The sequence below is a fragment of the Pan paniscus genome, chromosome 6, assembly GCF_029289425.2.
Source record: "Pan paniscus chromosome 6, NHGRI_mPanPan1-v2.0_pri, whole genome shotgun sequence".
Taxonomy (NCBI): Eukaryota; Metazoa; Chordata; class Mammalia; order Primates; family Hominidae; genus Pan; species Pan paniscus.
In genome coordinates, this window is record NC_073255.2 from 194,793,407 (window position 1) to 194,808,868 (window position 15,462).

Sequence of the window (15,462 nt, forward strand, 5' to 3'; positions counted from 1 at the left end):
CAAAACTCATGTTGAAGTTTAATCCCTAATTTGGGAGTATCAGGAGGGAGGAGGAAACTGGGTCATGAGGGCTCTGCCCTCATGAATGGATTAATCCACTCACGAATTAATGAATTAATGGGTTATCACAAGAGGGGACCTGGTGACTTTCTAAGAAGAGGAAGGGAGACCTGAGCTAGCACACTAGCATGCTCAGCCTCCTCATCATGTGATACCCTGTGCCACCTCAGGACTCTGCAGAGAGTCGCCAACAGCAAGAAGACCCTTACCTGATTCTGCCCCTCAACCTTGAACTTCTCAGCCCAGATACCTGTAATAAATAAATTCCTTTTCTTTATAAATTACCCAGTTTCAGATATTCTGTGATAAGCAACAGAAAATAGGCAATGATCCTCAATAATATTAATAACTAATTTCTCATCTGAGACTATGAAGGCCAAGAGGCGGTGGAATGATATATTCAAAGTCCTAAAAGAAAAAAAGTCTATCAACCAAGTATTCTGTATTCAGAAAATCGATCCTTCAAAACTAAAGGAGAAATCAATACATTCCCAAACAAAAAACAAAGAGAATTTTTGCTAACAACCCTTCCCTAGCAAGTTCTAAATGGAGTACTTTAGGCAAAAATGAAAGGACATTAGACAGTAAGTTGTATCCAGATGAAGAAATAAACAGCACCAGTAAAGGTCATTATTTAGTAAATATGAAAGACAGAACAAATATTTGAGTATGTAACATTTATTTTCTCCTAACTAATTTTCTTTAAAAAAACCTGCATAAATCAATAATTATAAATCCATGTTGATAAACATACAATCTATAAAGATATAATTTTCATGACAACAACAGCACAAAGGAGGGAAAGAGAAAAAATGACTGAGAGTGTTTGAAAATTAAGTTGGTATTAATTCAACTAGATTATAAAGATCTTAATGTTAATTTGAATTAATAATTAAATTAATATTAACTTGGTGTTAATAAAATTAAATAATATTAATCTTCTGAGCAAACACTAAGAAAGCAACTCAAAAAATAATCAGGAATGAAAAGACATTATTACTGATCTTACAGACATAAAAATTACGAGGAGTATACAGAAATACTATAAGTAATCATATGCCAAAAAATTAGATAATCTAGGTGAAATTGACAAATTCCTATGAAGACATGAACTACTGAAACTGACTCAAGAAGAAATAGAAAATTTGAATATGCCTATAATAATTAAGGAAATTCAATGAGTAATTTAAAACCTCATAAAGAAAAGCCCATGGTCAGATGGCTTCCATTTGCAATAGCTTCACTTCAAATGTTTAAGGAAGAATTAACATCATTCTTTCACAGTCTTCCAAAAAAAAAAAAGAAAGAAAGAATACTCTTCAATTAATTTGATGTGATGGTTAATATTGAGTGTCAACTTGATTGGATTGAAGGATGCAAAGTATTGATCCTGGGTGTGTCTGTGAGGGCGTTTCCAAAGGAGATTCACATTTGAGTCAGTGGACTGGGAGAGGCAGACCCACCCTCAGTCTGGGTAGGCACCATCTAATCAGCTTCCAGCATGGCCAGAATAAAAGCAGGCAGAAGAACACAAAAGTAGTTTAGTCTTCCAGCCTACATGCTACTCCCCTGCGGGATGCTTCCTGCCTTCGAACTTCGGACCTCAAGTTATTCAGCTTTAGGACTCAGACTGGCTTCCTTGCTCCTCAGGGCCTATTATGGGACCTCACCCTGTGATCGTGAGTCAATACTCCTTAAAATACTCCCCTTTATATACACATCTATCCTACTAGTTCTGTCCTTCTAGAGAACCCTGACTAATGCATTTGACAAGTTATGTATTACTATAATACCAAAACCAAAGATATCAAAAGATTAAGAGATATCCTTTATAAATACGGACATAAAATTCTCAACGAAACATTAAGATACTAAATCCAGAAACATATAAAAAGAATTATACAGCATGGTCAAGTAAGACTTATCCCAGGAATATAAGATTAGTTCAAATATAAAAACTAACCAATGAGATACACTATGGTCATAGGATACACGTGCTATGATACAGACTGAATGTTGACATCCTCTCCAAACGTACGTGCTGGAATTCTGATCCCCAGTGTGACAGCATTAGGAGGTGAAGTCTTTGGGGGTAATTAGGTCATGAAGACGGTGCCCATGCAGGTGGGATTAGTGTCCATACGAAAGAGATCCCAGAGCGCTCCCTTGCCCCGTCTGCCACATGAGGACACGGGGGGAAGATGCCACCCCTGAACCAGGAAGCCACCCACCACCAGACACCAAATATGGGGGAGCCTCCAGAGCTCTGAGAAATCAATGTTTGCTGTTTCAGCCACCCACGCCATGTGATTTTTGGGACAGCAGCTTGAACAAGAGAAAAATTGGCACCGGGAAGTAGGGGCACGGCTGTGACAAATTCCTAAAAATGCAGAAGCAACTATGGGTCTGGGAAACTTGTTGAGGCTGAGTCTTGAGGTGTGTGCTGGAACAAGCCTCCTTCGCCATGGATGAATTTTCAAAAGTGCTTGTGTTGAGAGATCAAAAGGAAGACAAAGCAGTATCTCTTAGAGAACAGCTCGGCCATCATGAACGGAATGCTGGGAGGATGCAGACACAAAGAGCATTCTGTGAGGCCTGGGAAAGGAGGAACACACTATCGGACGGTGGAGAAGAGGCTGTGCTCCTCGCAGAGTGGTGAGGACCATGGCCGAATGCGTTCATGCTCTGGGCTCCTGTGGAAGGTAGAGCTTGTGAATGAGGAATTGGAAACAGTGCACCTCAGTGGCAGAGGGCCTCACAAATGGCTGGCCGGAGATGGGGGCTGGGTGGAAGGAGCCGCTGGGCCTGCCCGGGAGGTTCCTCCATTGCCCTGCGCAGCCTGAGCCAGACAGAGCGCAAATCCCACGGAGGGCGAGCCCTGAGCCGGACAGAGCGCAAGTCCCACGGAGGGCGAGCCCTGAGCCGGACAGAGCGCAAGTCCCACGGAGGGCGAGCCCTGAGCCGGACAGAGCGCAAGTCCCACGGAGGGCGAGCCCTGAGCCGGACAGAGCGCAAGTCCCACGGAGGGCGAGCCCTGAGCCGGACAGAGCGCAAGTCCCACGGAGGGCGAGCCCTGAGCCGGACAGAGCGCAAGTCCCACGGAGGGCGAGCCCTGAGCCGGACAGAGCGCAAATCCCACGGAGGGCGAGCCCTGAGCCGGACAGAGCGCGAGTCACACGGAGGGTGAGCACCACGCGTGACTCCAACACACCCACCTGTGCTCACCAGACGTGAGCCAGACGTTCTCCCTCCCCAACCCCACACCACACATCTGCCTGGAGGTCGGGTAGGGGGTGGATCTCAGCTCCTCTCAGCAAGAAGGAATGCCTCCAAGCTCCAAGGGCCCAGGATGGGAGGTAAAACAAGACAGGCGAGCACACGGAGGGCGCAGACAAAGAGAGTGGGCAAGGAGGAGGCAGAACCCGGCTCCCCGGACCTGTGCTGGCAAGCACGTCCCCAGCAGCAGCTCCCCGGATGCCATCCCAGCCAGGACACGTGCGGCCAGCCTTGGATTTCTGTGTTCCAGTCCACATTATTTAGGGATTTATTTTCCTTCTCTTTTAAGGAATGATAACACTGTTTTATGTACATATTTGGTTTTTTTGCTTTTTGCTTCTGACATGCAGCTCAATAAGTCAGAAGATTCTTACCAGGAAATGAATCCACAGTCGTTTTCATGACAGCAAATTGCATGCCAACGAGTGACATTTAGATGCTGAATTTTAATGGCTTGTCAGAAAAAGTGAAATGTATTTTTTAAAAAATCATACATGAGAGAGCAGTGTGTCTGCCCATGAAATAACGCTGCCTGTAGTAGACAAGAATGGTAAAAACACAGTGAACGTATTTTGTTCTGTGATGTACACATCTACGTGGAGGAAGAAGGTTGTGAAATTAACTCCCATTTACCCTCCTTCTTCGTGCAGAAGACTCTGAAGGCCGCGCAAGCAGCTGTCTGTCAATGAATCTGACAACTGCACCTGCAAGAAGTGGCCTGGATGAAGACGACAGGCAGAAGCACAGGATCAACTCTGTTTCAAGCGCAGTTACCAAGACAGAATCATTTCTGGAATCCTGAAAAACCTGCATATGAACATGCTCACGTGTAGACACCCACACACATGCACACACACCTGCACCATGTGTAGACACCCACACACCTGCACGTGTAGACACCCACACACGCACACACCTGCACACACACATGCTCACGTGTAGACACCCACATACCTGTACATGCACTCACGTGCTCACATGTAAACACCCACACACATGCACACACACCTGCACACTCATTCACATGCTCACGTGTAGAGACACACACATGCACACACGTGCTCACATGTAGACACACACGTGCACTCATTCACATGCTCACATGTAGACACCCACACAAGGCAAACACACGTGCTCACGTGTAGACAGCCACACATGCACACACACCTGCACATGCACTCACATGCTCATGTGTAGACACATATGCACACACACCAACACACACGTGCTCACACAGACACCCACACACATGCACACACACCTGCACACGCACTCACGTGCTCACATGTAGACACACGCACACACCTGCACACTCATTCACATGCTCACATGTAGACACCCACACACATGCACACACATGTGCTCACACATAGACACCCACACACACATCTGCACATGCACTCACGTGCTCAGGTGTAGACACGCACACATGCACACATACCTGTACATGCACTCACATGCTCACATGTAGACATACACACACATGCACACACCCCTGCACACTCATTCACATGCTCACGTGGACACCCACACATGCACACACACGTGCTCACGTGTAGACACCCACACACACGCACAGACACCTGCACACACGTGCTCCAGTGTAGACACCCACACGCAAAACCTCCCTACCCAAACACTCCCCCCATGTGAGGCTGACAAAACTCAGGAAGACATCAGGATTTGAGATTCTTTCCTTCAAGTGTGCATGCATGTGTGTCTGCCTGCACACATGCATGCACCCCTGCACACTCATTCACGTGCTCACATATAGATACCCACATACACACACACACCTGCACACTCATTCACGTGCTCATGTGTAGATACCCACACACGCACACACACCTGCACACTCATTCACGTGCTCACGTGTAGATATCCCCTACACGTGAGCATGGGTGTGTGTGCATGTGTGTGGATGTCTACACGAGCATGTGTGTGTGCAGGTGTGCATGCATGTGTGGGGATGTCTACATGTCAGCATGTCAATGAGTGTGCAGGGGTGTGTGCGTGTGTGCATGTCTACATGTAAGCATGTGTGTGTGCAGGTGAGTGTGCAGGTGTGTGGGTGTGTGCGTGTGTGGGTATCTACACATGAGCACGTGAATGTGTGTGCAGGTTTGTCTGCGTGTGGGTATCTACATGTGAGCATGTGTATGAGTGTGCAAGTGTGTGTGCAAATGTGTCTGTGTCTACACGTGAGCATGTGAATGCATGTGCAGGTACGTGTGCCTTCACAGCATGCCCACCTTCCAGAAGCCTGCATCCTGGACTAGACACACCAATGGCCCTGGCAACCAAAGAGGCCTCCTGCCACAGGGTCATCCTCCTGCCACGGGGTCATCCCCAGGGTTTGCTGGAAATGCCCACCCCAGGACACACCCCACAGCTGTGTCAGAACCAGCTGGGAAGGTGTCAGCAATTCTGTGTCCCCACAATGCAGAAGATGACTTTTCACTGTCTAGAGAGTCCAACCGCCCAGGACACACAGTCCCTGGGGATGGAGCTGGGCAGAGGGCTCCAGCTGCACAGGCCATGGGCAGTTCTGATACACCTGGGCAGACGCTCAGCCAGGGCCTGAGCAAGACTGGAGATGCAGGGCTGCCTGGGACCTCTGTCTCTACGCAAGGATACCTACGACTCCCCATCTCCACATGGGGCTGCCTGGGACCCCCCTATCCCCATGTGGGGCTGCCTGGGACTCCGTCTCCATAAAGATGCTCTTATCCTCAAGAACAGGTGCCAGGAATGTGGACATAGCCTGACACTCGGCACAATATTAATTTTCTCTGAGATGGTTTTCCTTAGGAGTTACCTTCTGCCATTATTTGGTTAGATTATTGTCATGTAATTTAAATTCATGGATATATGAGACAAACTAGAAAAAGCTATTGCTTTAAAATCATAGGTGAGAAAACTCATCTCTGTTGGGGAATTCGGGGACACTAGATATTTTTCTATCCCTCCTTTTGAAACTCACCTTAAATTTCTTGGTTTTTTTCTAGTTTGTCAGGCTGAGAATCTTGTGCATTCTCTGGTTTCATTTCATCCCGGGACGCCCACCCAGGCAGGGCCCCGGAGCACTTGCGGCACTAGCTCCCATGAGAAGGGAGCTCAGGTGAACTACGGCACGCTGCCCCCGCCACATCTCAGCACAGGATAGCACAGAAACGTGATGATGTTCAGTGCCAGTAGCCAGCACATGGTGATAGCTACATACATACCTAGAGCCGGGTTGAAATTAGGCTCAGGGGAAGTTCTGAAAGAGCCACGCCCATTCTCATTGAAAGACCCCTGGCCTCCACTCGCACGTCCAGCCATCAGCGTGGCAAAAGCTCATCTGTTTGCTCCTTAAATGAGGCTTTTCCCTCTTCTCAAGATTAAATAAAGTGAAGGGTGAAACACAGAGTAAGGCTCACAAGACAAGCAAACTCAGAAAATGTGACACCGCTGAATATTCACACAACCTTCCTTCAATATGACTCACTCCATGTTTGTCCCTGCGTGGGCAGCATTCCGTCTGTGTCATCTACATTGATACCCATATCTACGTGCCCTGCCAAGCCTGGCACTGGGCTGCGCACAGCACCCCATCACCAAACGACAGTGGCACATATGGAGCAGGAGCTGCGCCCAAGCCGCCCTGGAGGCTCCCGTGGGGAAAGGGCTCAGGAGTCCAGTGTGGCCTGGAGTGTGCATCAGGGAGTTGCCCGGCGCCCTGGCCCACACCGCCACACGCGTATTTCTCCCTCTCAACCCGCAGTTTGGCTTTGTGGAGGGTTCCCCATGGACCTTGGGCTCAGGTGACTTGGGCTTTGTTTGTGGGTGGTTCTGTGTAATGCGCAGGCACCACCCAAAAGCAGACACGTGTAGCACTACACACCGCCCATGCTGGGACCCCCTGAAGGACAGAGGTGAACCCGGGACCCCTGTAGGACAGAGGTGGACCCGGGACCCCCTGAAGGACAGAGGTGAACCCGGGGCCCCCTGAAGGACAGAGGTGAACCCAGGCTGGGACCCCTGAAGGACAGAGGTGAACCCGGGACCCTCTGAAGGACAGAGGTGAACCTGGGACCCCCTGAGGAACAGAGGTGAACCCGGGACCCCCTGAAGGACAGAGGTAAACCTGGGACCCCCTGAAGGACCGAGGTGAACCCCGGATGCCCTCAAAGACAGAGGTGAACCCGGGACACCCTCAAGGACAGAGGTGAACCCAGGACCCCTGAAGGACAGAGGTGAATCCGGGACGCCCTCAAGGACAGAGGTGAACCCAGGACCCCGTGAAGGACAGAGGTGAACCCGGGACCCCCTGAAGGACAGAGGTGAACCCGGGATGCCCTCAAGGACAGAGGTGAGCCCAGGACCCCCTGAAGGACAGAGGTGAACCCGGGACCCCTGAAGGACAGAGGTGATTGGAAACCCTCCTGTGAGCAGAATCTCCAGCAGTGCACCTGGCTGGTGATTCCGCCTGGAAGGAGAAACGGCCAGATGTGTGATTACTTATGAATTAATGGGCTGTGGCCAATGGTTTGGCTGGAGGGCCAGGGACTCGGAGAGAATATGGTTGGAAACATTGTTGACAAGGGCAACTGGGGAAGAGACATATTAGATAGACGTCTATGAAGTGGTACGAAGTACTAAGATATGAATGTCCCGTGTGAATGTTCTCCAAAGAGTGACCTCAGCAGAGGAGGATTTTAATAACCAAGTGGATAGGGTGACCTGTTCTGTGGACACCAGTCAGCCTCTTTCCCCAGCCACCCTGCCGTTGCCCCGTGGGCCCATGAACAAGGTGGTCGCGGTGGCAGAGTTGGAGGTGACGCCTGGGCTCCCACTCAACAAGGCCAGCCCTGCTGTGGCCACCCCTGAGTCCCCAGTCAGCCACCACAGACCATCCCTGAGTCCCCAACATGACACCATTCCCCGAGGTGATCAGCCAGCCGCCGGGGGGCAGGTGGTTCCGCAGGCAGCTTCCCGTGTGGAAGGGGTGGGTCCTTGCTGGACTAGACGCTTACTCCAGATGTGGATTTCCCTTCCCTACGCACAGTGCTCCTGCAGAACTACCCTCCGTGGACTCAGAACGCCTTATCCATCACCATGGTGTCCACACAGCACTGCTTCTGACCAAGAGCCCTCACTTCACAGTCAAAGAAGGGCAGCAGTGGGCCGGTGCTGTGGGAATTCCCTGGTCCTACCATGTTGCCATATATAATTTTTGAATTATCATAATTTTAAAACTTATCTTCTCATCACCCCTGCAGGGACCACCTGCAACAAAAATTTCACAACAACAGCGACAGGCAGAGGCTGATTCTCTCCAGGCCGAGCCACGCCTGCACCGGACCCAGCCAGGCCCAGATAAGCAGCAGACGCCTGCCTACCTTGCGCCAGGCCCAGCTGCGGGCCACTGCAGCCTCCTGGCATCTCCTCCCTCAGACACAGGAGGCAGCAGGCCTGGGCTCCTCCAAACCCAGGAACGGACCATCCCAGTAGGAAGCACCCATGAGCCCAGCGCCCGGCTCCCACCTGCCCCTTCCACCACCACACTCGTGGATTCAGTCCGTCCCAGCTCCTCACCACCCAGGAGAAGCCAAGCCCGTGCGGTCGCTCAGTGCGGCAGCCGCCGAGCCTCGGCCCACGCCCGCCCTACCTGTGCCGGAAAGCTTCTGCAACGCCACACGCAGGCGCTGCAGGGCCACGGGCGACACCTCGTAGCGGTAAAAGTCCATTGCCGGAACCTTCTGGCACCTTCCAAACACTCCATCTGTGAGAAGGGAAGGAGATAAGACAGAACGAGACGTTTCATTTTCAGAGAGCAGGAAGGTGTCACACACGTCCTTGCAATGCGTTCTGATCATGTGCCGCCGTGAGGTTTTGGAGCACGGGGTCACCAGAGGGCTGTTAGGACCCGGGAGCACCCGGAAGATGCTGGTTTGTGAAATAAAAACCGAGCATCACGGAAAACACAAATGCCAAGGTGGAGAGAAAGTCCAGGGTGGCTGCAATGTTGTCACTCCACTTTCCTCCATACCCCCCAAGCCTTCCTTTTATGTAATTTCACATTTTTTATGTAAAACTTGCTTCTGACAACTCAGTGACAACAAAAAAACAAAGTCAGTAACATTCCAGGCCAGTTTTCCAGATGCAAAACAGAACACCCAGGAAATATAGATATTACTTTGCAGGAGCTACAAGGATCGGCGGAGACGTCTCTCCCTGGGCTGCGTGGGAGGCAAGCACGGCTTCCCGGGCTGCTTTCCGGCGGCGCAGGAGAGGCGCGAGGCTGGCGAACGGTGTGGGACTAATGCGGACTAATTTATTTAGCTCGATTCCATTTGTCTGAAATGGCAGACTCTGCTCATCAACATCCTTTCCAACCACACCTTCTAATTAATTTAGTCCCTAATTAGTCTTTATTCGGCGAATTGTTCACTTTGAGACAAGCTTCCTGTGGGGTTTCAAACATTCAAATTACCTTCTTTGGTGCACACAAAAGATTAATTCAGGCGCTACTGCTTCCACACAGGGCGGCCATCTGCAGCTTCGGGCGGGGCGGAAGGGGAAATGGTCTCTTTTATTGTTCACTAGGTTTCGCCGTGCAGCTTGGCTGAAGAAAGCCATTCAAATGCAACAAGTGTAATTAGCAGAAACACATTTGCCCAGGGCCAGGCTGACGGTAATTGCTGGTCTGATATTGCATATATGCTCACGACCACGGGGCCGGGTGATTAACAGAAAATAACCTCGAGTATTGCAAGCGTCTTGCGGGTTTCTATGGGACTTTGCAAAGCCCAGGGAATCCGGGAGGCAGCCTGGCAGGTGCGCGGGCGGGCGGACAATGGCGAGGAGGAGACGCCAGGCCTGCGCCGTTTCCCTCTGTGCAGCCCGGCCGCGCTGCCTCCTGTCTGAGAGCCGGCCCGAAATGCCTGCAAGGCCACACAAAGGCAGAGGGCTCTCGGGGACACGTCTGCAGAGCCCGGCGCCCCCCCACCGTCCGTGATGGACAGGCCGCACCACACGGCGGGAACACAGGCAGATGTGCCCGCTCCTTTGCCTTCCTCAGACACGCGCCATTCAGTGCAAGCAGGAGTGGGAAAGGGGGAAGGAGGGAGAAAGGGGCAAAGAGGGAAAATAAGGAATGACTTCAAACACACCTCATGTTCGTACTCTACTTTTCAAATGAAAATATCTTGAAAATAGAAAGGCAACAAGCAGGAACTGGGCAGCACGTTGAGATGGCCCAGCTCCCGTGCTCACAATGCAGAACAATCCTAGGCCTCAGGACCAAGGCCTGGGGCCACAGAGGAGGGAGTGAGCCACGGGCCAGGAAGAACCAAAAGCCAGGTTCCTGGATCCCCAGGCGGGGCCCAAGTCAGTGACCACCTAATCCTAGGCCAGGGCCGGCAGCGTCTTCCGATCCCTGAGGCCAGGGAGGCTCAGAAGCCCAGGGCTCCACTCAGCAGCAGAGCCCGCGAGCTGCACTCCCCACCCTCAGAAGGAAGGCGCTCTCGGCGGGCCCCAGAGCAGTGATGGTGCCGGCTGCCTGCAGCTCCACGGCCTCTCGCGCACATTGGAAAATGCACCCCCGGGGTGGACGTGCGTGGCCAGCTCAGGGCATGGCAGAGCCTGGCTGGTCCGGGCCCCACTCGGCCACTCCGGGTGTCTGCACACAGGGCTTGGTGATTTGGTGCCAAATATAAGAGAAGCACATCTGTGAGCAGCCAACGCTTCCCAACATGCAGCTGAGGATCCCCTTCCCAAGCAAACTCATCAAATCATTCAGCTTTTCATAAAGAAAAATGGCCCAGGACAATTCCTATCAATTTTGGAACGTTCCAAGCCAATCATTTCTCAAGCATAACAACCTCATTCTTTAAATTTTGTTTCTTGCATACAATGTCATAAATATATTTTAAAATAATATATATTAGACTTTCTTGAAAACTTTCTTTTAAACATTTATTTAGAATATATACAATATAATGCATAATATAGTTTGTGCTTTTAAAATCAGTTTTAGCTAATAATTTTAGCTACTTGACAGTTGAAATAAACTAACCATTGATTCTCTTTGCCTTAAACTATCCCTGTGCTGAATGCAGTGGACACAGACACCATCCCCAGTGCATTGTTAATAGACTTTATTTTTAGAGCAGTTTAGATTACTGCAAACTTGAGTGGAAAGTAGGGATATTTTCCTTGCATCCTCACACATGCACACACACACACAGCCTCCCCCACACACAGCCTCCTTCATACATACACACACACAGCCTCCCTCACACACGCACACAGCCTCCCTCACACTCACACAGCCTCCCCCACACACACAGCCTCCCTCACACTCACAGCCTCCCCGACACACACACAGCCTCCCCACACACACACTCACACAGCCTCCCCCACACACACAGCCTCCATACACATACACACAGCCTCCCTCACTCACACAGCCTCCCCCCCACACACAGCCTCCATACACATACACACAGCCTCCCTCACTCACACAGCCTCCCCCCATACACACAGCCTCCCTCACACACACACACACACCCTCACACACAAGCACAGGCAGCCTCCCTCATAAACACACAGCCTCCCCCCATACACACAGCCTCCCTCATACACACACACAGCCTCCCTCACACACACAGCCTCCCTCCATACACACAGCCTACCTCACACACACACACAGCCTCCTTCATACACACACACAGCCTCCCTCACACACAGCCTCCCCACACACACACAGCTTCCCCCATCCACACAGCCTTCCTCACACACAGCCTCCCTCACACTCACACAGCCTCTCTCACGCACACACAGCCTCCCTCACACACAGCCTCCCTCACACACATACAGCCTCCCTCACACACACACACAGCCTCCCTCAGACACACACATAGCCTCTCTCACACTCACACAGCCTCCCTCACACTCAGCCTCTCTCACACACAGCCTCCCTCACACACACAGCCTCCCTCACACACACAGCCTCCCTCACACACGCACACAGCCTCCCTCACACTCACACAGCCTCCCTCGTACACACGCACACAGCCTCCCTCACACACACACGGTCTCCCTCACACACGCACACAGCCTCCCTCACACACAAAGCCTCCCTCACACACACACGGTCTCCCTCACACACACACACAGCCTCCCGCACACACGCACACAGCCTCCCTCGTACACACACAGCCTCCCTCGTACTCACACAGCCTCCCCCACACAGCCTCACACACACACACACAGCCTCCCTCACACATGCACACAGCCTCCCTTGTACACACACAGCCTCCCTCATACACACACAGCCTCCCTCACACACACACACAGCCTCCCTCACACACAGCCTCCCTCACACACACAGCCTCCCTCACACACACACGGTCTCCCTCACACACGCACACAGCCTCCCTCACACATGCACACAGCCTCCCTCACACACACACACAGCCTCCCTCACACACACACACAGCCTCCCTCACACACAGCCTCCCTCACACACAGCCTCCCTCACACACACACGGTCTCCCTCACACACACACACAGCCTCCCTCACACATGCACACAGCCTCCCTCACACACACACACAGCCTCCCTCACACACACACACAGCCTCCCTCACACACACACACGGCCTCCCTCACACACACACACGGTCTCCCTCACACACGCACACAGCCTCCCTCACACACACACACAGCCTCCCTCACACACACACACAGGCTCCCTCACACACACACACAGCCTCCCTCACACACACAGCCTCCCTCACACACACACACGGCCTCCCTCACACACACACACGGCCTCCCTCACACACACACACGGTCTCCCTCACACACACACACAGCCTCCCTCACACACACACACAGCCTCCCTCACACACACAGCCTCCCTCACACAGCCTCCCTCACACACGCACACAGCCTCCCTCACACACACACACAGCCTCCCTCACACACACACGGTCTCCCTCACACACGCACACAGCCTCCCTCACACACACACACAGCCTCCCTCACACACACACGGTCTCCCTCACACACGCACACAGCCTCCCTCGTACACAGCCTCCCCCATACATACAGCCTCCCTCACACACACAGCCTCCCTCATACACACACACAGCCTCCCTCACACACACATGGTCTCCTTCACACACACACATAGCCTCCCTCACACACACACAGCCTCCCTCGTACACACACAGCCTCCCTCATACACACACACAGCCTCCCTCACACACACTCACACAGCCTCCCTCATACACACACACAGCCTCCCTCACACACACTCACAGCCTCCCTCATACACACACACAGCCTCCCTCACACAGCCTCCCTCGTACACACACAGCCTCCCTCGAACACACACAGCCTCCCTCATACACACACACAGCCTCCCTCACACACACACGGTCTCCTTCACACACACACAGCCTCCCTCACACACACACAGCCTCCCTCATACACACACACAGCCTCCCTCACACACACACAGCCTCCCTCGTACACACACAGCCTCCCTCACACACACACACAGCTTCCCCCATCCACACAGCCTTCCTCACACACACACAGCCTCCCCCCATACACACAGCCTCCCTCACACACACACACACACAGCCTCCCTCACACACACACAGCCTCCCTCATACACACACAGCCTCCTTCACATGCACAGCCTCCCTCGTACACACACAGCCTCCCTCACACACACACAGCCTCCCTCATACACACACAGCCTCCCTCACACACACACACAGCCTCCCTCATACACACACACACCCTCCCTCACACACACTCACACAGCCTCCCTCATACACAGCCTCCCTCACACGCAGCCTCCCTCGTACACACACAGCCTCCCTCACACACACACAGCCTCCCTCATACACACACAGCCTCCCTCACACGCACAGCCTCCCTCGTACACACACAGCCTCCCTCACACACACACAGCCTCCCTCATACACACACAGCCTCCCTCACACACACACACAGCCTCCCTCGTACACACACAGCCTCCCTCACACGCACAGCCTCCCTCATACACACACAGCCTCCCTCACACACACACACAGCCTCCCTCATACACACACAGCCTCCCTCACACGCACAGCCTCCCTCATACACACACACAGCCTCCCTCACACGCACAGCCTCCCTCGTACACACACAGCCTCCCTCGTACACACACAGCCTCCCTCACACACACACACGGTCTCCCTCACACACACACACGGTCTCCCTCACACACACACACAGCCTCCCTCACAGGGTATTTGCAGATACTAATTTTCCACTTTTTTGGGTAAAGACCAACACGAGTGACTGCTGGCTCATATGGTAAGAGTATGCTTAGTTTTGTAGGAAACCGCCAAACTGTCCTCCACGGTGACAATCAGCCTAACAGTGGCCACGCCATTTTTCACTCCCAGCAGCCGTGATGGCGCCCCCATCGCCCGCATCCTCAGCAGCGCCGGGTGGCGTCCGTGTTCCCGCGTCCTCGGCAGCGCTGGGTGACACTTGGAGGCGTCCATGTTCCAGCGTTTGGCTGCTGTCATAGGTGTGTATCAGTATCTCATGATTTTTTATCCAACGCATTTTTCAACAATGAAATTCATCCTTATCTCCGCATTTAAAGGACTTCATGATGTGGGTGTCCTTTATTCTAGTAAATACTCAGCAATAAGGCTTGTTGAAGATGATTGTGACCAGAAGGAAGGAGCCCAGAAGCTCCCACAGATCATGCCCAGGTTCGCTGCTACCTGCTTGATTTTAAGGGGATACTGGATTCCCCCAAATATGGCTAGGTGCCTAGCAGTGAAATAGAAAATTAAGGAAATTTCTAAATACATCTGGTAGAATTGATTTTTATGTGGCCAGAATTTTGAAACTATTGCTTTGTTCTTCCGGGTCACTTGGCTAATAGGCAGCACCCCAAAAGGTCTCTATGAACATACTAAAGAAAAGGACTGGAAAGTCAAATCTCAATCAGGAAAGCATCAGGTGCGATGAGACTCCGGAGTCGGGACGCCAGGGGTGATCTACACAGCAGGGGTGCCGGAGCCAGAGAACCAAAGCTCCCACCAGTCCAGGCTGAGCTCCA

The 15,462-nt window shown here is 52.1% G+C and overlaps 1 protein-coding gene across 9 annotated transcripts in view; it reads right to left on the minus strand.

Annotated features, from left to right (window-relative positions):
• Nucleotides 1–15,462, minus strand: part of PTPRN2 (protein tyrosine phosphatase receptor type N2) — a 1,079,664-nt gene that overhangs the window by 805,109 nt on the left and 259,093 nt on the right. For 8 of the 9 annotated variants that reach the window (XM_034965368.3, XM_034965369.3, XM_034965367.3 and 5 more), the window contains one exon: nt 8,990–9,103. The exons of the other annotated variant lie outside the window; for it this stretch is intronic. In XM_034965368.3, coding sequence (XP_034821259.1) covers nt 8,990–9,103 — 114 coding nt within the window. The remainder of the gene's footprint in view (nt 1–8,989; nt 9,104–15,462) is intronic. 9 annotated transcript variants of the gene reach the window in all.